Source organism: Heterocephalus glaber, unplaced genomic scaffold (assembly GCF_053883595.1).
Source record: "Heterocephalus glaber isolate CG9 unplaced genomic scaffold, H.glaber_assembly_v1.0 deba00001058, whole genome shotgun sequence".
Lineage (NCBI taxonomy): Eukaryota > Metazoa > Chordata > Mammalia > Rodentia > Bathyergidae > Heterocephalus > Heterocephalus glaber.
The window spans coordinates 2,561,129-2,584,889 of NW_028258184.1; the positions used below are offsets into that span (position 1 = coordinate 2,561,129).

Consider the following 23,761-nt stretch of genomic DNA (forward strand, 5'->3'; position numbering starts at 1 on the left):
AACAAACCAGTACAAAGCCTCCAATCGGATGTGATCTTAGGGTTGCCAGCAAGAAAAGTGGCCATGGGCCAGACAGCAGCGGAAGGGAAGAGCTGTCGTGCAGGGCCCGGGTGGCTGTGGACAGCTCCTGATAGTGCCACTATGGCCACCGGCCCTGCATCTTCAGCCACCAGTCAGGGTCACAACTGGCTCTCACTGAAATCTTTCATGAAATCTAAGAGAACTCCCTATAGTTTGCTGCAGCAGTCACAGGTATGTGCAGAAGAGAAAAGCTCTGTACTCAGGGAGTGGGGGTCACTGGGGGAATCGCCACAGCAGGCTAGAGAAGATGCCTGCCTCACCAGAAAGACTAGTTTGTCCTTACTGCTCTCATTTCTGGCTGTTCCCCAAATGAAATGTTAAAAAAAAATTTCAATTTATAGATCAACAAAAGAGAGAAATGTCCAAAATCTTGACACAACCGAGACCATCAAAATTACACACTGTGTGAGATGATTTTAAACAGTGGACTTGCAGTTATGTTGCATTGAGTAATAGAAATGGTAGAACAATGTGGATGTGTTCTGAAATAAGTGTAAAATCCCATCCTTCCCTTCAATTTTAAATCACAGCTTAAAAATCACAACTCTGTTGGTGTAAGGAAAGACATATAGATCAATGGAACAAAACAGAGAATCTAGAAATAGAACCACACATATATGGTCCACTGATTTAAGGGGGTGGATTTTCCAATGCTGAACCAACACTGCCATCCCTATAATAAAACCACTTTCTACATCCTGCCAGATCTGACTTCTAACAGTTTGTTTTGTTAAACAAATTTTTATTTATGTTCATACTTTTCTCTTCTATTGTCTTTATCTAGTTTTAAGATTAGCACAATGTTGATTTCCTAAAATGAGGGGAGAAGTGTTCCTTGCTTTTTCTGCTTTAAATGTTTGATTTAATTTATCAGTTAAAATGTATATGGGCCTGTTGTTGTCATATGGGTAGGTTTTCAAGCTAGGAATATACTTTCTTTAATAGGTGCTATTCAAATTTTATTTCTTCCAGAGTCAATTTCACTAATTTGTCTTCCAAGGTACTTCATAGGCATTGTCAAATTTATTTCAAAATAGATTTTTGTAATATGCTTTCTATATCCTTTTAAATTCTGAAAAATCTGTGGGAATGTCCTCTAAATCTTGATATTGTAATTTTTTTAAAAAAATGTATAATTGATATTGTGTAACAGGAAGAAAAGGTCTAAAGGGGTAGGGGAAGTGGGAGGGGTAGGGGAAAGGAAAGAAGGGAAAAGAAAAAATGTGAGAAAAGGAAAAATGGAAACAAAGTCTTTGTAAATAGGGAAGGGCGGAGGGGATGAAGGGCGGGCAGGGGAAGGGGGAAAAACAAGATATGTCATGTAAAGGTACAAGATCCCAATGATGAATGTAACTGTATTTTAATGTACCAATAAACTTAATGGAAAAAAAATCACAACTCTGGACAGCCAGACATCATGCAGCATGCCAGTAATCCCAGCACTCCAGAGCCTGAGGCAGGAAGATCCCCCAAGAGATCATGGCGAGCCTGAGCTACATAGTGAGAACTTGTCTCAAAAAAACAAAAAACAAGGGCCAGGGATTTAGCTCAGTGGTTCCACCTCCTGCCTCGAAAGTGCAAGGTCCCGAGTTCGATCCCCAGTACCAAAAACAAACAAACAAAAAAAGCTGCTGACTCTGGAAAGCATATATTTACAATATTTACTGAAAATAGCTAATATACATAAAAAAGAAAAATTACAATATCTTACGCCAATCTATATGCTTGATTCTTTTTAATATCTCTATAATCACTGACCTCGCTCATGAGTTTGGCAACACTGAACAGGAACCCAAATTATGAAAAGACATGTATAAGGTCTGGTGATTTAGCTCAGTGGCACTGTGCCTACCTCGCAAGTGCAAGGTTCTGAGTTCAATCCCCCGTGCCAAGAAAAAAAAAAGACATGTATAAATGTCTTCAAAGCCAATTCCCATTTTTAAGTGTATTTTTTATTTCCAAAGTTTATAATAACCATAACTATTTTCTATACTTTACTTACTTGTTTTAGATCAAATGAAATGAATTAAATAAATCAAATGAATTTAAATGAAACGAAATTTTCATTAATTTGAGATAATGCAGGCCAAAGACTCTGGTGTAATCATTCTTTCATTGGATAAGAGAATTGCTTAGAAACATTTTTTTAAAACTTCATAGATTTATGTTTTAAAAGTGACATGTGGCCGGGGATTTAGCTCAGTGGTTCCAGTGCCTGCTTCACAAGCGCAAGGTCCCGAGTTCAATCCCCAGTACCAAAAAAAAAAAAAAAAAGTGATATGTGTCCTCCAAAGCTTAAATGAATATCAAATTTCTAATAACTATCTAAATCCCTTAATAAATTCCATTTGATAGAAGATTTATGTAGTAATGTTTCTTATAGATATGGTTATATTATGTAAAAACTAGGAAGTACCTGGATTATTGAGAGTGATTCCGGTTGTATACTGAAAATTGTTCACTTTCAGAAACTGCTGCAGCACTGTAAGGTAGCCAGTGACATTGCTAATGTGATGGTTGTCCGGAAGTTTAATTAAAGCTTTTGAAAACTGGACACTTGGTTGAGATTTGGCATCTGCAGAAGGGAAACCTCATTAACAAATACAAAAAACCAATGTATATTAAGCATTGCACCATTGGAGAGGACATTTTAACAAAAGCGGATGTAATTATTTCTAAAAGACCCTAACATCTTTAATAATTATTACTTTAAATCCAGAACTGGCTAAGAAATTTCCCTTTCTTTAGACCACACAAAGCACCTTTGCAGTAAAGACTGCTTGAGTCTGCTGCCCAGAATCTCTGCAGGCTTTTTTGGGTTTCACTTTAGGGACCTCTTACTGGCCACTTGTAAGCCATGTGGGTCGCTTGAGTTTTCATCTCTGTAACAGGGACTGCACCTTGGTGGTGGAGGCCAGGACAGCCTGAAGCCAACAAAACCATCTCATTCTCCTCTTGGCCCAGTTTGCCCCACAATGGGCTCCTCTCCAGTCACTTAATGAGAATGATGTGAGTTTTGCATGGACTTGAAGAGAAGGCTTGTTCCCACCCCCCATGGGATTTTCCGTGAGCAGGCATATGTCTGTGATAACCCTTCTGTGACCAAATTGAGACCCTGTTTGAAAATCGAGCCAATATTCAAAGAGTGGAAAAATTTAAAAATGGAGAGAGAGAAAAACTAGTTTTCCACTACTGCAAAGTGTAAAGCTGATCCTACCACTTTAAAAAAAAAAATCTCTGGGCCAGGGATTTAGCTCAGAGGTTCAAGCTCCTGCCACACAACCACAAGGCCCCGAGTTTGATCCCTGGTACCAAAAAAAAAAAAAATCTCCTTTTGGCTCCAGCTGTTTATCACCATATTTTCAGCAACTTGCAAGAGGTGTCTGATTACAGACAGCCACATAACACAGTAGATATGCATTCAAAGTTTTCCAAATGTTAAGTATTCGATTTATAAATATTATCTAATTTCAGTAATTTTTGATTGATTATATAGCATTTATCAAATGAGAACTCAGTGACGATATGGATATATCTGTAACCAGTAGATTTTATGTAACAACTCATTTTTAAATCATTAAAATTAAAATTATCAGAAACATCAGCTTTTGCTTTGGCTCTTACTAATATCACTCATAAAGGCAGAAGAAATCATTTAAATTATTAGGATAAACAGAGTATCAATTTTTTTGAGGGGGGGGGCGTACTGGAGATCGAACTCAGGACCTTGTGTTTGCCAGGCAAGCACAGTGCCACTGAGCTAAATCCCAGGCCCTAGAGTATCAATTTTTACAGTTTCTTTATACTAAATGATAGAATAATGTAAGATATCAACTTCTAGTTTATTATGTGTTAATCCAGAAAAATAATACCTGAAAAACAAACAGCTCTTTAAGAGCACAACTATAATATACATTCTTGTTTGGTTAAGTTATCAGAAGGTACAGTTCGATACCTTAGATCACTTTAAGTACTATGTACAACTTACACTTCTAAAGTATGTGAATTAATTATATACAAAGTTCTGAAAACATGCACTCTATACAAAATATCTAGTTAGGGCTGGAGATTTAGCTCAGTGGTTTCGCCGCCTGCTGAGCAAGTGCAAGGACCTAAGTTCGATCCTCAGTACCGAAATAAATAAATAAAGATAAAAACAACTTCTATAAACAGGTGTTTCTCCATGACTGTAAAAGATGGTTAGCCTTGATCACCAACTTGGTTGGCCTGAGATGAGGGAAGCACACCTCTGGATTCATCTAGGTGGGTCAGTGGGCAGTGACTTTAGGGTCTAACCTGATCTCTGGCCACTTTCTCACTCTCTGGCTCTCCCTGCTCTCTGCTTCCTTGCTGTCACAGGTTGAGTAGCTTTCCTATGTCATGTGCCTCCACCATGATGTTTCCCCCTTGGAGCCAGTCAACCATGGACTGAAATCTCTGAAACCATGAGCCAAACTACACATGCCTCCTTTAAGGTGTGTATGTTAGATATTTTGTTCCCACAAAAGGAAAATGTCATATGATGACTCTCTCATTGGACTCTACCTTGAGAGTTTTCTACCCTTACCAGTCATTTCACCCATACAGAATAAACAAACAAGAAAATTGTTGTCTATGGTAAAGGCATTGTATAATATGTAGCAAAGAGTCACAGAATGCCTGAGTTTCTCCTAAGCACTAATTAAGGGGTGCAGGCAGGCAACATAAGGATCAAATTCTCATCTTAAAGGTTCGTCTGATTTAGAGGACATAGCTGGAATCTGCACCTAAAGTAGAGTTTTACATCTTTCTCTTCGGATACGCAAGTAGGGAAAAATCAAGTCTACCTAGCACATACAAAAATTAGCCAGTCTCAGGCCTTTCCCACACAAGCCGAAAGATCACCAAGGAGGTAGGAATGGAAAGAACCTGCAACTAGAAAGCCTTGCAAGTCTGGGTGACATGATTTCTGTCCCTTCTCCTATTTCACTGACCACTAAAGCCCCAGTGAGGGATGTAATTTAGGAAGAAGGACATACAGAAGCTCTTTCCAATATTTCCTAAACTTGAACATTCTCAATTGGGAAGCCAAAGTGGTAAAAGAGAAAATGATTCCCACTACATGAGAAACACATATTATAGTTTTATAATACGATTAGTTTTGATTGAGGTCAACTTAAAGTCAATGCTAATTATCGCTGATCACTTTAGATTTTTTTCAAGTTATATGCATTACTGATTTACTTAAACAATGATGACTTTCTTTCCTCACTAGGAAAGAAACAATGTACTTACCAGCTAATTTTCCAGTAATCAAAACAGTGTCTTCAAATAGCCATATATTTGCTTGGCTTTGCGGGAACAGTGAAAGTGTAACTGATGAATATACTGTGAAACATAGCGCAATTAAAATAGTTAATGTAGGGGAAAGGCAGGGATAAGTTCTGATATAGCAAATCCTAAAAATTGAAAAGAAAAAAAAAAGCAAATTGCTTATTGGAAAGAACAACTGAAAACAAAGGAAGAATGAATGTGAAATATGATGGAGGAAAAAAGAACACAATAAAGTCAGAAGAAACTGCTGGGCATCATTATTTTAATTTACTCATATCTTCTATTCCAAAGAGTAATTTTTATCAAGCTGACTAATGATGTTCTACAAGTGGACCCTGATATAAATGATCGAGCTAAGTGCTTAAATAATTTCCTGCTATTTTCTCTATATAATTATTACTTGTTATTTAGTTCTTGGAAACTTTACAAAAAGTTTTTCTTGGCTCTGTGAGTCAAGGTTCTCTGCCCACATAAGATGAGATGCTCTTCTGCATGCGATATCTGCAGACCACCTCAGAGCAGGCAGAGGAGATTGCAGCATGCAGCAGTGCCCCGCAAGCAACCTGCAGCAGCAGTGCAGTGTGGGCTGAACCTGTCTGCAAAGGCGGGCATGTGGAATAGCCACGAGGAGTAGGTGGGTGCAGATCACCTGGAATATGGCTACACTGTTTCAAATTCTGGGTTAAGAAGTTGGCACAAAAGACAATTTTGGGGCTGGGGATTTAGCTCAGTGGTTCCACTGCTTGCTTCGCAAGCACAAGGTCCCAAGTTTGATCCCCGGTACCAAAAAAAGACAATTTTATGAGCAAGAACAAACCAAATTAACCAATCATACAAAAGGAGGGTAAGTTTTGAGGAGTTACCAAAACACAAACTCTCATTTTGTATCCCTCTGCGACATATGAGTACACAAAATGAACAGAAATAACACAGTCTCCTCAAACCTCTTAGAGGATTAAACACATTTGCCCAGCAATGCTTTTAATACTTTGATGCTTAAAGATCTTTAAAGGAAGTATGAGAAAAGGGGAGCATGGAACAAGTATACGGTGACGGATGGACATGAAAGGGACTGTCCTTTGTTCCTTCCACAGGAAATGAGAATCACCAAAGGAAAGTGTCATTCCAATCTCAGGATACATCAACACTTCGGCTGGTTAATGGATTTATTACACTGGAGAGGGGTGGTGAGGTAGGAATTTGGACCTCACAGTGATTCCAAGCAGGGAACGGTCCTACATTTGAACGCTTTTCAGTCACAGGTTGCTGAAAGGAAAGGGCCTTGACAGCTGCTTACAGCTGTGAAACCTGAGGGGAATCTTTGTGAACATGACTACATCCTACAGTTCAGATCGTTTTTCATGTAAACACTTTTTTCTTACTAAAAAGGGGTAAATATCTATGGTGAACAAGAAGAGGACATAGCAAGGAATAAGAACAAAATGATGGTCATTTCAAAATTTCCTCAGAGGAAGTAATTAATAATATTTTAGTTGGCTTTTCCTATGAGTTCTTTTCCAATCAGGAGAATGATATTGTATGCAGAATAATTTTACCCTGCCGCTTTCATTTAATAACGTCAGTTTCCCTGTCTCTCTATGGCCCTTTCCTGGAACATGTGTAAGGGCATACAGTTCTTTTGCTGCAGTATGCAACTCACTCCCTCACCACATTGACCCTGCAGGCTTAGGTTATTCCCACTTTGCTATTTTTACCAAAATAACGGAACCAACAAAGTGGTGCACAAATATCTGTCCCCTCTGTTTCTTTGTATGTTTTTAAGAGAATACAGTGGTGTACTACTGAGTTAAAGTTGATGAAGATTTTGAAGTTTCTAACACGTACTTTAAAAGTTGCAAATTTTACAACCTCTGAGCCAATGAGCACCACCCCGACTAATGAATGAGAATGTTGACCCATCTTGCTTTGTCAATACTGAGAATAATCACTTTTTATGAACTTGCGTAAGGAGAAAAATCTAAGAAGTGTTATTTCTTCAGTGTACAGAGCTCAGACTATTAGGAAGATGAAGTATGTTGTCGTGCTTACTCATCATTTATATTTCATTTCTTTGACAATTGCCTATTTACCTTATTCAAGTATGATTTTTAATATGTATGAATTCTTTGCATATCAAAGACATCATCCTTTATTGTTTCAAATATATTTCCAACCTCGGTTGCTATTTTTGTAGCTATATCTGCCTAATATTTTAGTTGTGTGGAATGACAAACTACCTCTAATGAATCTTTTCATTTAAAAAAAAAATGACCAGGTATCTTTACACATTTATTCCTGAAGGATTGAAGTTTTGCCAAAATTTTTTTTCTTTTTAAATGAATTAAGTATATAAACCAATGAGGCAAAAATTGAAATCTTAACAATAGTCAGGCTTCCATAGAAGAAATATGTTTGTCCAGTTATTCAGGATTTTAGTTTACTTCGGTGTTTTCTAGATATATTAGTCATATTTGGTAATTTGTTTCTCCACACATAGAGTTGTTTTACCTTTTTTTCTGTATATGTTGTTTGTTCTCATTGTTCTGAGAGGGACTTGTCATCATTTTTCCTAATTACTTACTACTGTCAGTATATAACAGCATGTACTGATATTTGTATCGATGCCAATTTTGTAATCAGTATCTGTTGAAAGTCTATGAATTGTAAGAGTTGTAAGGCTGATGCTCTGGAGCTGAGATTGAGGCTTAGCGTGGTGAGGACCTCAGTCCTGTGCCCAGAACTTAGAAAGGGAATTGATGATCTATAGTTTTCCAGGATAAAATCACTTCAGGAAACATTTGCTTGATCCTCTTTTCCTCCCTTTTTTCTATTAATACCTTTCCTATTCCAAGAACTGCTGTGATGTGAAATAATAATGAACATCTGAGCTTACTCTCTTATTTTAGGAGAATTGCCTCTAACATTTTATTTAAGTATGAGAAGGAGGTCCTTATATGTTAGGGATGTCTTGATTATCATGGTTTTTTAAAGATTTGTTAAAATTAGGCATAGATACAGACAACTACTGATATAAGATGGTAGCTATGTTTTGTTTTATTAGTTTTCCATATAAAGTTAATAGAGTTTCATTTGACACTCTCATAGTCCTGCAATGTATAAAAATCCTACCTGGTCTTGACTGGATGTTATATTTGAATAATGGCAAACTTCTTTTCACCCTTCTGTTTTAGAATCGTTGCATTTAGTTACAGGTAAGATTAATCTGTAGAAATGTGTGTGTGTGCGTGCGTGTGTGTGTGTTTTGTTGTGTGTGTGAAAGAGCAAATACAGGGCCATCTAAAGTTTGTATTACCTTTGTTAGGTCTTGAGATAAGGGTATATTATTTTCATAAAAGCTCTGGAATACTTTTTAAAATAATCTTTACATTGGGTTTTTTGTACCTGGAATATAAGGATTATTGGTTTTTATACCTAGAATACAATGATGATTAAACATCATCCGAAATCAAAGTAGTTATTTACAGATCAGAAAATTATTCAATTGGGCTGGGGATTTAGCTCAGTGGTTCCGCCACCTGCCTCACAAGCACAAGGTCCCAAGTTCGATCCCCGGTACCAAAAAAAGAAAAAAAAGAAAAATTCAATTGTACGATGCTTTTATAAATTCTTAAACGCTTGTATGTATTCCTTTTCATTTCTTGCCTTCTCTTATTTCCTTGGGGCTTATTATCTGGATTAGCCGGAGGTATCCATGATGCTATTTTCCAATATTCTGTCAACTATTTCATCTTTATATTTTCCAATCTATGCCAATCCACTTTAATCTTTATTATTTCCTTTTCTCATTTTATCTGGCTTCCTTAATTATTTTTCTATCTTTATTAAATGACTAATTGTGTTTAATTCATTTGTTCTTTGACAAAAAGAGAGAGGACTGACAGCCTAACGTAGCACCCTTCTGATCAGCCTCACTGTAGTCTGGCATCTTCTGTGCCACACCCTTCCCACTGCCCGCTCCTCGGCACCCAGCCCTCCCAGTGCTGCCTTCTCAATGGCTCTTGTGCTAGCCCTGTCCTCCTCGCGGTGGAAAGGAGCGTGTCAGTTGTCCCTGTCCACCATTAGCACTGCCACAGCACACTCTGAGTCTGCTTTCGTCTTGCTGCATCATACACTGTTGAGTAGACCCGGCTTCCACTCAACTCACCTCAATGCACTCAAGAACCTATAGTAACCGCCTTGCTGGTGAGCACCTCCTTAGAAGCCCCTTCATCACCACTCCCGCTTCACCCGGCCCCACCCCTTCTTCCCAATCCTTCAGGCACACCAGTCCCCCATGCCACTGCAGACAAGCTTCGTATGGAGCACAGCTCATGCTCACAATTCCTCTTTAGAAGGAAAAAGTGCCTTTATACTTGCTACGGTCTGCTGTTTGTGACCCTTAAAATTCATGTTGAAATCCCAAGCCCCAAGCTGACAGCATTACGAGATGGGGCCTTTGCATGATAATTAGGTTAAGAGGGCAAAGCTTTCATGAACGGAGTTAGTCCCCTTAAAACAGGCCCCAGGGAGCTCCTTTACCCCTTCCACAACAGGGAACAGAGAGGACGTGTCACCTGTAAGCAGAAAGTACACTGAGCCTGGTGGCACTGTGACCTTGGACCTCCCAACCTCCAGAACTGTGAGAAACAAATCTCTGCTGTGTTTAAGCCACCCAGTGTTTTTTTGGTATTTTATTATAGCAGCCAGAGAGACTGAGAGGACGTTTCCTCCAAGCTGACCCTCCTTCCAACTTCCTTAGGTGGCCTTCTCTCTCACATTCTCATTTCCAGCTGCCAAGAGCAAGATATTCCTAAAACGGGCTGGGGGATCATTTACATTTAGCAAATCCAAAACACTGTCTGGGCACTTACTGGGCATTCTCCTGGTCCTCCACGGCAGTGAGGTCAACACGTAGCCGTCTTTATAAGCAACAATGGTTAAGCCGAGTCCTAACTTGTAGGGTACTTTTATCAACACTGCGCCATTGCTCTTAGTCACCGTGGAATTTGTCTTCGTGTAGTTTACAAATACTTCTACAATTGCCTGACTCAGGTACTGACGACTGATGATGTCATTCACCTGGACTTTCAGTACAAATACAGACACTAGAAGAGAAGGGGGACAGAAATCACAGCACGTTAGAGCCTAGAAAGCATGGCACTATAGGTTAGGACATTGTTCAACACACCTGAATAACAAGAAAAAACTGTTGTTACATTTGGGAAACACCCATTGGTGGATGGATAAAGAAAAGGTAAGAACATTTCAATTTGAATATTTATTATTAAAACAGCACAGAATTATTACTCCATAGTTTTCTGTTAAAAGGGGAGGAGTGGAAAAATTGAAAGACAGGATTTCTTTCTTTGGAAAAGTACATTTATGCACTGTCTCACTAGATCACGGGGGTGAGGACCTCGCTGATGGCTTAATCTGCTGATGGGCTCAGGTGGTAGAAGAAAGTGGGTCACTGGAGCTAGGACCTGGAAGGATACATTCCTTCCTGTCACCAGCCTCTGCCTCTCTCTCTCTCTCTCTCCCTCCCTCCCTCCTTCCCTTGGCTCTCCTGTTCTCTCTGCTTCAGCCCCCACCAGGTGAACAGCTTTCCTCTCTTACGCCCCTTTGCCATAATATCTTCTCCTCAGAGCCAGTCAACCATGGGCTGAAACTTCTCAAACCGTGAGCCACAGTAAACCTTTTCTTCTTTAAACTGTGTATGTCAGGGTTATACAGATTTAATACTAATTCTGAAATAGCACATGTTTTTAGATTAAAATGCCATATAAAAGAACCCATTAATGCACGACTAGCTCCTTTAATTTGTGGTCTGGAAAGCAATGGTTGCTTTTCTGTTCTAGACACACAAAATATCAAACAGAAATCTTTCTCTAAAATATCAAAAATCATTATGTATTGACTATATAAAAAGTATACTAACATCAATTGAAAAAAATGAGACTCAAAGCTGGTTTCTGCCTAAACCTCTGGTCTTACTACTCAATGACAGATCTTGACAATGTGTTCACTAGATTTACTAATGACAATACCTGACTAAAAAAGAGCTCCCACACCATGAACGTGCCTCTGCCAAAGATGTTTTCTCTCCCGTGTAAGTGGGCTCTATAACCCGTCCAGGTCCGACTTTGCCACTCCTTAGACTTGGGACTTCGGGTAAGCTACTCACCTAAGTCCGAAAACTAGAAGACTGAAACTACTTTAAAATAATAAAACCAAATAATGCAAACAATATGCTTGCCTATGAACATGATAATGTGTAATAGAAGCTATTATTGCACAGTTGGAGATCACTGCACAACCTCACAGAACACTGCCAGGAAATGTGTCCTGAGGACTGGTCATGCTGCTCTACATTTGCATAAACAGAACCATTTTTACTTTACATATTTTTTTATTGAGACGAGCACGTCAAAAAGTCCGAGTCAATGTTCATTAAGCCACAATATTACCAACAGAGTGTCATTATGCCTCGACCCCTCTAACTTTGTTAAAATAAACCTTAATTTGCCTTAGGATCAGAGAGACATTTTAAATAAAATGGTACCAATTAGCGACTCAGTCCTAGGAAAGGTACAGTCCAGCAAGCTAAAAAGTAACAGCCTAAAAATAAGGTTAAATGTTATACAAAAGCTATCCTCTATGTAGTCAAACACAAACATATTTCAGTGTATGTCCTCTTATATGATAATTAAGCCTACTAAGAGCTAAACTGTGCTGAAGGTGAATGAGCCAGCGACTGCGTTAATTTTTAAGTGCATAAATTTCTTGACTCATCGGACAACTCTCATTAGAGAGATCATTCTGTTTTCTTTCTGCCACACACACTGTAACTAACGGAGAGGGAGCCACGGCCAGCTCACAGAGGATGGAGGGGACAGGAGGCCAACCAGGGCCAGCCCTTCCTCCCCACTGGGTGCCGCCTCATTATACTCTCAAAAGCAGCCCTCATCCCAGACTGAAGGGTACGGGGGAAGAACTGAGGAAGGAGAAGAGAATTGTATCTGGAAAATCACAGATTAAAAACACTGTTACACAAAACACTGTTGATTTCCAGGACATTATACTGCTGTCACATATACCACGTAACACCTTGGTCATGACAGACCACACGAAGGGCACTGGTCCTACCACTTGGTGACATCAAACCCATCACGCTGCGCACAATGCATGCCTCCCAAGTGTGTCAGAACGCCGGCATAAACAGACCTACTGTGCTGCCAATAGCACAAGGCACAGCACACACAATTACGAACAGTAATATTGCTTGAGAGTGACAATAAACTATGTTTCTGGTTGGTGTGTTTATACGTTATGCTTTTATCGTTACTTTGGAGTGTACTTCTACTTATACAACAATGGCAACTACGAAACAGATGCCACATTACCTGGTAGCAGCACCCTGACTGTACACAGAGACCACGCCTACTGACTGATCTCTACCCTCTAGGTATGTCTAAGTCTGCTCTGTGGGGTTCACACAACTACTGAATCGCCTAATGTTTTCAGAACATAGTCTCACTACGAGTATGTTCCTTAAGAGACACAAGGCCACATCCAAACCAACTATGAGGAAGAGACTCAGAGACAAAATGTAGATAACTGAAGTGTATCCACGCCTATGTTTCCTCAGCATTTCTAAGAGCCTGTGGGAGGTGAAATTATTTGTGAGTATTCATCAGTGTCATTACTTTTATACATAAAGTTAGGAACATCAGGTACTAAGCGATCAGTTAAGCTTAATGCTTCAACTTCAACTGTTCCTCAACTATTGCAATATTTTTTCCATCATATGATAAATTCACCCCATTTGTATCATCTCACTCTAAAATAAATAAAATTGTGTTTCTACTGGTTTAAAACCAAAATATCTTATTGAGCTGGGAATGAATATTGTCCCTAGTGCCAAGCTCTGCATGCATATTATCACAAAAATCTCAGTATACCTTTGCAAAATATATATTATCAAGTCCATTTTACCAATGAAGAAATGAAGAAATTGTCCAACAATATCTTTGCACCTTACAGCAGTGAGTCTTGGGGTCAAACTATTAAAATTAACTCAATATATGATTGCAATCATCATTGGGAGTTTAAATTCTTACCTAACAGAAATTTTAAAAGAAACAATAAAAGCATCTCCTGGCCACACACACATATGCTTAACCATGACCACAAAATTAAGTGGAAAGTATAAATCTTGGGTAAAATAATAAAAGGTTGCAATATATATAACATGATGGCCTAAGCCAAATGTAGTTGAGTGCATCCATCTAGTACTAACAACTATGCTTATAAAGGATAAGCAGCTGCTGCTCAATTCAAAATAATTCCCTCAGCCATTCAGCCCCTCATCAAAATATATTCATTTATTGAGCCATTGGCCTAAAGGGCTCACTAATGCATGGCAGAGATCAATTAGGACATAAAAATGTAAATAAAGATACACTGAAGCCAATAATTGCTAAGCGCTGAATTTCCTAGAAAGTCTATGAGCTCATTCCCATTAGGTTTTCAGAGCTAAAACCTTCAGTCTTGATCTCTCTTCCCGAAAGCGCTGGCTGGTCTGTGAGTATATCATAACCCTTTCTGTGAAGTCTGTTTGCTGTGGCCAGGGTCACTGTTTGTTGTTTGCCCCTAAAGCAATCACCTTAAATGATACAGAGTATAACTGTAGATATAGGATATTTTCTTTCTTTTCTTTTCTTTTCTCTTCTCTTTTCTTTTCTTTCCTTCCTTTCTTTTTCTTTCCTTTCTTTCTTTCTTTTTTTTTTTGTACCAGGGATTGAACTCGGGACCTTGCACTTGCAAAGCAGGCAGTGGCACCACTGAGATAAATCCCACACCCTAGGATATTTTCTTAATAGGCCATTCTATCTTGTATAAGAGAAAATACAAGGCCAGGGATTTAGCTCAGTGCTTCTGCTGCCTGCCTCGCAAGTGCACGGTCCCGAGTTCGATCCCCAGTACCAAAAAAAAAAAACAAAAAAAAGAGAAAATACAGGAAGGAAAAAAAATTTTTTTGGTACCGGGAATAGAAGTCGGGATCTTGAGCTTGTGAGGAAGGCAGCGGAACCACTGAGCTAAATCCCCAGTGAGGAAGGATAATGTTAAATATGAGAGGAGAGAGAGAGGCTGGATATAAGTAAAAGCCGAGGGAATTAGGATTCCCTGTTTAAATTTGGTAATTGGTTTATTGAAACCAAATGCGCCTAAAATGGCTCCTTCGATAACATATTAGAAAATAAGATTCAACAGGGAAGTTTTATTAATTCATTTGCTTTAAACATCAATTTCAGAAATTCTGAGAGCCCTTGCATTTAAAAATTCCAATCTGTGGTAACATCTTAAGTTAAATTCACAAAATAACTGTAGATTCCATCTGTTTCGTCCTTGTAAAAGAACAGACGCCAAAATAAGACACGATAACCTGACAACCTGAAGCTGGGTTTGATTCACAAAATGTTTTTTAAAATATTTCCTAATCCAGAATGTATGGTTTCATTCTTCACATATAATGCTGCAAATCCAATGAGAAAATATATTTATAGGAAAAAAAGCTTTGTGAGGGTCCAATCTTGATCCTCAAAACCACAGCCTTCCTCGCTGATGAGACTCCTACCGGAATCTTCTGTCTCTTTGTAGACTTAAAAAATAAGGACGTAATGAAGCCTGACCAGCAGGCTCCTCTCCAGTTTGACTTAGAAAACAACTAGCCAGCTTTTTTTCTTACAATGGTCTCCTCCCAGGTCCCACTTAGTAAAAGTCGACGTCATAAAACACAAGTTTTAGAAATGCATACGTTTTCATGTGATACACATACCAGGCCCATTGCTGGAAATTTCACCTCACTCAACTCCGTCCTAATGAACTGCGAGACATTTATCTCCCCGTATGAAAACAAGGAACAGTGAGCAAGTTCCTGACCCCACCGCCTACACTCTGCTCGCTCACCATCCCGTTGACCTGTTTGTGAAGGAGGCACTCGTCATATTTACTCCTGTGCTTTTTCTCTCCAGCCAACGCTGAGAGGGAAATGCTCATTTCTTGTCCTTCAGCCTCTTTTTTCCATCCTTGAACTGTTTTTTCTTTCACTCCGCACATACCCCAGCAAAAGTATGAGAATAAAAATTAATAATAATAATAACCTGGCTGAGAGCTTGGTTAAAGCAATTCAAAAGGCAAGAAAAGCTTATTTCCATTCAAATAAAAACATATAAAGAATTACCTGCTCAGAACTTAACCACAATACTTCTGACTTCCGTTGTATGAACTATTTGATCAAGCAAACGGCACCGGCAGCCAGAAGCAATACATAGGCACAACCCCCTTTACCAGTTCTGCCCTCCAACAAAACTCCTTGGCACTTAGACCAGGCAGATTTCGTGATTAAACGGGTAATTTTCACCCAGAGGTGCAATTGTCTCCATAATCTACCTACTCTTCCCCATTGTGTTGTTCAGCTTCCTAGGAACATAACATTTTCTCCGTCGCTTAATTATAATCATTATGTCTTGCCCACATAATCTTCTTTTCAGTATGTCACCATTGGTTGTAAATTGGTTCAATTTCAACTCGTTTCAACTGTGCTCTTAGAAAACATATAGTTTAAATGTTGAGAGAAACAAGTAAAAATAAAATACGTATCAGTGAGCTGGGTCCTGAGGTTGCTGGTTATCTTGTGGCAGGTTATTAAAAGAAGCTTCGTGAAGTAGTCAGAAACGCTACAATTCGAAGAATAAGAGGGATAAAGAAATGTTCTTTCAAAAGGCATTAGAACCAACACTACATTATGGCTTTGTTGTAGATGGGTAGCTCAAAGTCTGGAAGGGTTTTTAAAAATATATTTGGGTGATACAGATCATACGGGATGGGTTGATGAAAAGTACAATCCCACTTCCTAACAAGAGAATCAGACATCATCCCTTTATGTTGTTGCCCCTACATGGGCTACAACTGTGCATATGGAGAAACCCACTCCTTTGCAGATTTCTCTCATACAAAACTAGCCATTATTCACAAGCATCTACAATGACTTCATTCAATATATTACAACCTTGTTTTCTCTACAGGAATATGGTGCGACAATGGAAGCTTCTATAAACAAATCACAGGTCAAAAATTTTTTTAATTAAATATTTTCATGGAATAAATTTAGAAGACTTTATTCTGATAAGAACTAGGAAAAATAAAGAGCACAAAAATATAGAATAAAATTGTTCTGGACAATCAGAAATGGTCACTTGCATAAATTCACTCAACAAATGTTTAATGACTGCCTGCTTTCAGTCAGATCGGCGCTAGATAGGTACTGGGGACAGAAACATTAATAAAACACAGTCTTCCATTGAGAAGGTGTATTCGTAGGGAAACCATGAAAAAAATGTACTGCAGAATTTCTGATAATAAAGATGGTAACAAAGCAATATTGAAACAAAATAACTTTCTATAGTATAAAACAATCTATGAAATTATATAGAATTAAGATGCATAGCAATTCCTATAAGCATCCAAAAATATGGGTCTAATATGTACTTTGGAATCAGTTCACACTGATTTTTTGAACAATGTGTCAGAACATCGAAGTTTTGAGTTCAGATCTCCTAAGGGCCAACCCAGGCATTTTCTCTCCTTTCCCATGCTCTGACTTTCTGATCCATCCTACAGAGACTCCATGGTGAGAGTCCAAAGGAAGCCAAATTTCTGCTTAGGACCCAAGTCAGACTTTACCGGGTACATTCAGAGACTTGGTTTGCTCATTATGCAAAATGTTCAGTCACAGAGAAATCTTTAATTTACAGCTACATATACAAATATCTTCAGGTGATAAAAAAAAAAATCAGGTACTAAATTTAAGTGCCAGTAGAGTAAAGAGAGAACAATCGTGGCTTGATTAAAGGGAATCTCAGTGAATTCCCAAGCCTGAACCTGGCATTCAGAACCCTCTGAAGTCTGGCCACCACCCCGCACCTGATTCTTCACGGACCACGCTCTTCCATCCGGGACCCACACACTGCAGCCTGCAGACCCAGTCTGAGCACTGCCCAACCTTCCGAATGAAAGTTCTCCTGAGACACAACCATGCCCAGCCACGCTCAGCCACTCACATTCCCTGTGGCTGCCATGGCTACAGCAGCAAAGCCTTTTGATGCTTGAGTCCAACGTCACCTAGCCTGAGAATACTGAAGCACTTACTACCTGACACGTTGCAGAAAAGGTGTGCTGAGCCCTGGTCAATGCTGCCACATAAATGGCTCACCGGTCACTACCCAAGGCCAACCCACTTTATTACTGTGTAACTACTCGTTTATTTTGTCCATCAGGAGGCCCTTTTTCAGACACCCATGGTGTTGCATGCACTCTGGGAAGCTGAGGCAGGAGGATCTCAAGTTTGAACCTGGACAATTTAATGTCTTAATGAGACCCTGTCTCAAAATTTTAAAAGTGAAAAAAAAAGGCTGGGGATGTAACTGATTGTGAAGGTTCTGGGTTTAACCCCCAGTAGCACACACAAAAATAGATAAATAAATCAATAAATGTCCTTTTCTCATCTCTACCTGTCAAAATCCTAACCCAGCCTCAGTTTAAGTCGTGGCTCTTTGTCCAGCAGATCTGTCCTCCTCCCGTGAAGAGGGCCCCGTGCCACTGTGCATTTGGCTTTTCTGTGTCTGTCTTCTCTTTCAGCCAGGGTAGACGTCTTGACAGCAGTACCAGTTCCAGCTCAGCCCTGTGCTTTCCCAGAGCGAGGTGAGGGAGGGCTGCCTGACCCCTGGAAAGGGCCGTTAACTTCAGGGTTCTGACCGTGGCCACTGCAGATCACAGCGAGCTTTCTAAGAACCCCCGAATTAGGTGCAAAATCTGTATGTGAAGCCCACAGTTGCTAGTGAAAACTATTTTCCATTACTGCAACAATCACAACAATAAAATACTAAGATCTCTTTTTGGTTTTGGAAATGAACCCTAACTTTTCCTTCTTTTTCATGAGAGTATTTAACCTGGCGATTTTGGCTAAATAGTATATCATGGTAAAGCTTCCTAAATAAGTGCAAGAAAATGGTTCATAACAAAGAGTAAAGGTAAAATTGTATTCTTGACGTCACAAAACAATACCAACAAAGCAGGTGTACTAGTCTTTCTCCCAGGATCCCAGCGTGATTTCCCTATTTAATTGGAGAGCAGAGAGTTTAGAAAGGAGCAAGGACAGCAAAGGAGCTAATGAGGAGAAAAGGCCTCACGACGATGCATTCTGCACTGTGACGTGCAGCGCTTACACAGTTCAGTCTACAGCTTTTCAGATACTGACACACAAGCTTTATTTTACAGTGACTAAAGGGCACTGAATTAAACAAAAAGGAAAGAAAGAAAAAGGAAAGTTTTTTTAAAACTCAGTAAAATAGAAAAGCCTCTTTTACACTGCTTAAGCTCCAGAATTGGTCCAAAAATTTCTTATTGGCTTTGGAGTGTAAAACCAAAGCAAAAAAAAGTTTTTAAGTTTCCGTGTTTGAAGTCAAAGCCAAAACAAATTTATTTATGGTAAACACATATTCCTCATACACTGTCAAATCTAAGAATAACATGATATCCACAGATAAACATGTTAAGGAGCAAATAAAACACATTTTTTTCCCATGAGAGCTGCAGGCTTGAATAAGTGTGCTTTACAAAACTAATGAAATGGATAACATGAAAAAGAGCCTTTATAATTTAAGAACCCACACAATGACAGACAACTGAATAGGGAAAGAACAGTGCTGAGCCTTTCGAATTTGGACTCTGATCCTTTTTGCTACCCAAAGGCCCCTTTCTCCCCAGTGGAAATAAATCAGACCTGATTTCCTAAAACTTATTGTCCTAGCTCACCCAGCCATTTCTCCTCCTGCTTTGCCGTTCACCCCAATTTTTCACCCTGCTTTAGAATCACTTTTTTTAAAAAGCCACTCACTTGTAAACGCATTCAATCCAGGTTTATTAACCACCTGTATGTGAAGGCACAAGGTGTGGGGAGAAAAACCATGCCCAGTGGAGGGCACTTTGCTAATTCAGGTGTTGGAAAAGCGCTGGCTGTAGCTGCCATGAAGTACTGGGCTCCTAACTCAGAGAAAGGCGTGCCTCAGGGTTCCTCGGCTGAGGTCAAGTTGGAACCCAGTTTTGGAGGGGTCGGAGAGAAGTGAAGAGTGCAGCCCCGACGCGGAGAGTCACCGGCCTTGCTCCGGCCTCGCTCCGGCATCGCCGGCCTCTGCGCTGGGCGCCCACCAGGAAAGGGTTTCCTCCTCCTGGAGTGACAGAGCTCAGCTCACCCACGTGACCACCATTGCAGATGAAAATGAGAAAGAAGTGAAATTTCTCTTTGCAGCAACTCAGTAAAAATGTAGAAAGACTGAGGAAAGAAGGATGAAGTGAAGAAGGATATGTGAAGATTGAAAGGGGAAAAAAGAAATAACTGATCTCCAGAGAACGTGAGAAGCAGGTATTCAGGAAAGCCGGGAGGGGACATTTCCCCCTTCCGTGTGGGGGCCCACGTCACCTTCCACCTTGAAGACTGATTTCGATGCCCACTGCACCGGTGGGCTCATTTCTTCCTTTGTCCACAACACGCCAACCCATTACCGCCTCTTACACTTCCTGACTTGGAGGGCTTGTTCCCAGGTCTTTGCACACACGGTTCCTTCTAGAATTCTCTCGTCCCAGATATGCACACGGCCTATGCCCGCATCTCCTCCTCTCATCATCCTTTGTCAGGATGATGCCTCAGGACTCCCATCTTCTCCTGCCCCCAGCCTGTTTCAGAAGGCCTAAGATCACTTTCAAGTCTGGTTATGCACCAAAAAGCCTCAGTGACAGGTTACACCGCAGCAAAGGTTGAAGAATAAAACAGGAAAAATAGGGCTGGGGATTTAGCTCAGTGGTTCTGCCACCTGCCTTGCAGGTGCAAGGTCCCAAGTTCGATCCCTGGCACCAAAAACAAAAAAACCCAGGAAAAATATATTCTTAGAAGTCAGCGTGGGAGTCTGAGCTCTTTCCTCCCTGGGACTACAGACCATGCGTGTCCTCTAGCTGTGTGCAAAGTGTGTGTGCAAGGAAGGCCACGTGAGCTGCAGTCCAAGGCTGTCACAGAGGCCTGGCCACATGGACAGTCCTGTTATAGGAAGCATCAGGTGGCAGACCCACGGGGCCCCAGCAGAAATGCCTGATGCGTATCTTGAACTTGCTAAACAATCCCGCGAAGTCCTGACGAGCTGGAGCAGCCTGCCTCACTACTCCGGACATGTAAGTCATCATCACCAAACATGAACACGACAGCATTTCAGGCACATTCCCAGAAGCTGGCCAAGGACAACCACATCCCCATGCTGTGCGACACCAAAAGACGTGGAGCAACCAGACCTGCTCTGCACACGCTCTTCCCACACCGATCTACTTCACTCCATCATCTTTTCCACATGACCCTCTTCACCTATGAGGTGTGACGCAAACTTGAGTTGAATGTTTACATTTTTTAAAAATTCTTACCGAAAAAGACACAGAGCAATTAATCCCCTCAAAATACTCCCTCTTGTTTCTCCACCTTCTCATACCCTCTTGCCCTCTCTGAAGCAGTTCTGGAGTCCTGAGTCTTTGGTTGCTCTGTCATGGCTGCCTTGATGTTCTGAAGAGACTCCAAACACCTATTTTTCATGGTCATGATGACTCTGGGGAAGAGCTGGAAGTCACGAGGTGGACAGGCCCCATGACTAGGCGGATGAAGACACACTGCGCTGTTTTTCTGCCTTTCCACTGGATGGTGCGCAGCAGCCACGTTCACCAGGTTTTTTCAGTCACACCTGATAAAGAACCTCATGAAAGAGGACTTGCAGAACTGCTTCAGAAAATGGCAAGAATGATGAGGCAAGTGTGTTGGAAGTAAGGGGAACAAATTTGAGGGGGATTAATGCCCATGTGTCTTTTACTGTTAAGATTTTTTTTTTTTTTTGGTACCACAGATTGAACTCGGGTCCCTGCGCTTGCGCAGCAGGTGGCGAAACCACTGAGGTAAATCCCCGGCCCTACTGTTATGATTTTTTAAACATTTACTTTATTTTGGTACACCTCATATTTAATTTTATTATGTTCACTTTCTGTCACAACTAGAAGTCCATGAAATCATGGACTTTCCATTTCACTTGCTGCTATATCCTCAAATAGCGATACTTATTTTTGAATAAATAATTGAATTAATGAATGTATTCCTTACTCTGGTGCCACGAGGTCAGACCACAGGTTCAAAAACACCTGTAACTGCAAGGGAGATGCAAATATGTGAAATTAAGTAACTATGCTAAGTGGAGGGCGGGACAGGAGGAAGACGTGTAGGCCACTATTTCTGAGCACAGAACATTTGTAAGCTGTGTATTTTAAGCAAAGTACAAATTGTTTACTGCTTCCTTCAGTCACTTCTGTAGCAGAGATGTTAATTTCTTTTGATGTGAGAAAATACAAGATTGTTGCTTTTCCTCAGGAAATCAAACATAGATTAAGTTCCAAGAGCCGGGGAGGGAGGGGGTAGCTGCAGCTTGGTGACCCTAGAACTGATCATGATCAGAGGGACCTGCAGTAAAAAGAGGCCAAGGGATTCGAAGTTGCCAGCACAGACAGGACAAGGCTTCCCAGTAGGCGTGCTGCGGCTCCCAGCATAGAGGAAGCTTCTGGGTAGGCGTGCCATGGCTCCAATCCCAGAGGAGGTGAGCCACAAGGGCGCCAGGAACACACACACACCCTACCCCCCACCCCCATCCCCTATCCCCCAGCGTCAAAATGAGAAGACAGGTAAACAAGCCACAGAACCAGACTTTCAGATCACCTACAGCAACCCCAAAGGGAGACGAGATGAAACACTCTGATACTCAACCACCTGGACTCCCTGAACTGGGACTGAAAGACGATCTGGAAAAAATGAAATCAGAGATAATTTCTCACATAACAGCAAAGATTGTGCCCATAGTGCAGGACATGATTAATAAATCTAGAGAGGATACAGATGAAAAAATAGAGGAGCTGAGGAACATGATGGAATGCCAACATAGGAAACAAATGGAATCCATAAAACAGATGCAAACAGAATTCCAGGAGATTAAAAACTCCATTGAAAGTCTACGCAGCAGAATGAGCCAATGTGAAGACAGAATTTCAGATATAGAACATAAGCTTGCAATTAGAGACCAGGAAAATAAAAAATTCTTTAAAATTTTATGAGACCATGAGAAATCAATCCAGCAGCTGCTAGATGATGCAAAGAAGAATGACATAAGACTCACTGGAGTCAATGAAGAAAAAGGAGAGAGTGCAGATGACATAAAAAAAACTGTTTACAGAAGTGATGGCAGAAAACTTCCCAAGCAGGGGAAAAGAATTTGACATACAGATAACTAAGGCATATAGGACTCCAACTACCCTTAATGAAAAAAATCTACACATAGGCATATAATTGTTAATATTCCAGAAACCAAACAGAAGAATAAAATTCTACAAGTAGATAGAGAAAAAGAAAAATCACATACAAAGGAAAGCCCATCAGAATCACAGCAGACTTCTCAATGTAAACCCTCAAGGCAAGAAGAGCTTGGAGTGATGTGTTTCAAGCCCTAAAAGAAAACAGCCTCCAACCTAGATTGATGTACCTTGCAAAACTATCTTTCAAAATTGATGGTGAAATAAGATACTGTCATGAAAAAGAGCACATTAGGAACCTCATGAATACCAAACTAGCACTCCAAAAAAATTTTAGACAAAATCCTAGGAAAAGACAACAAGGATCACAACCCCAGGAAGCCCATCAGAATTAATCTGCTGGGCAGGACAAGAAATTTAAAGCAAAGGGGGATAATCAAACAAAAAGAAAAAGTCACGACAATGACAACTCAATACATATCAGTTATAACCATCAATGTTAATGGTCTCACCAATCAAAAGAAATAGACTGCCAGAATGGGTCAAGAAGCAAGATCCAACAATATGTTGCATACAAGAAACACACTTAATTCAAAAAGAAACTCATAGACTGAAAATTAAAGGGTGGAATGCGATGAGAACCCGAAAAAAAGCAGGAATAGCTATCCTCTTTGCAGACCAAGTGGATTTCAAACTCACACTGATTAAGAGAGACAAAGAAGAACACTATATCCTTGTAAAGGGAACAATCCAAGAGGAAGAAGAGATGACAATCATAAATATCTATGCACCAAACACTTGTGCACCCAACTATACAAAACAAATACTAATGGACATGAAAAACCACATAAGCACTAATACAACAGTAGTAGGGGACCTCAAAACCCCATTGTCACAAATAGATAGATCAACCAGACAAAAAACAAGC

General features: G+C 40.1%; 1 protein-coding gene across 2 annotated transcripts in view; it reads right to left on the bottom strand.

Annotated features, from left to right (window-relative positions):
* Fam171b (family with sequence similarity 171 member B) overlaps nucleotides 1-23,761 on the bottom strand; it is a 69,932-nt gene that overhangs the window by 13,984 nt on the left and 32,187 nt on the right. For both annotated transcript variants that reach the window (XM_087209636.1, XM_087209637.1), the window contains exons 2-4: nucleotides 10,266-10,499; nucleotides 5,356-5,448; nucleotides 2,498-2,656 (exon numbers count right to left, since the gene is read on the bottom strand). In XM_087209636.1, the coding sequence (XP_087065762.1) occupies nucleotides 2,498-2,656; nucleotides 5,356-5,448; nucleotides 10,266-10,499 (486 nt within the window). The remainder of the gene's footprint in view (nucleotides 1-2,497; nucleotides 2,657-5,355; nucleotides 5,449-10,265; nucleotides 10,500-23,761) is intronic.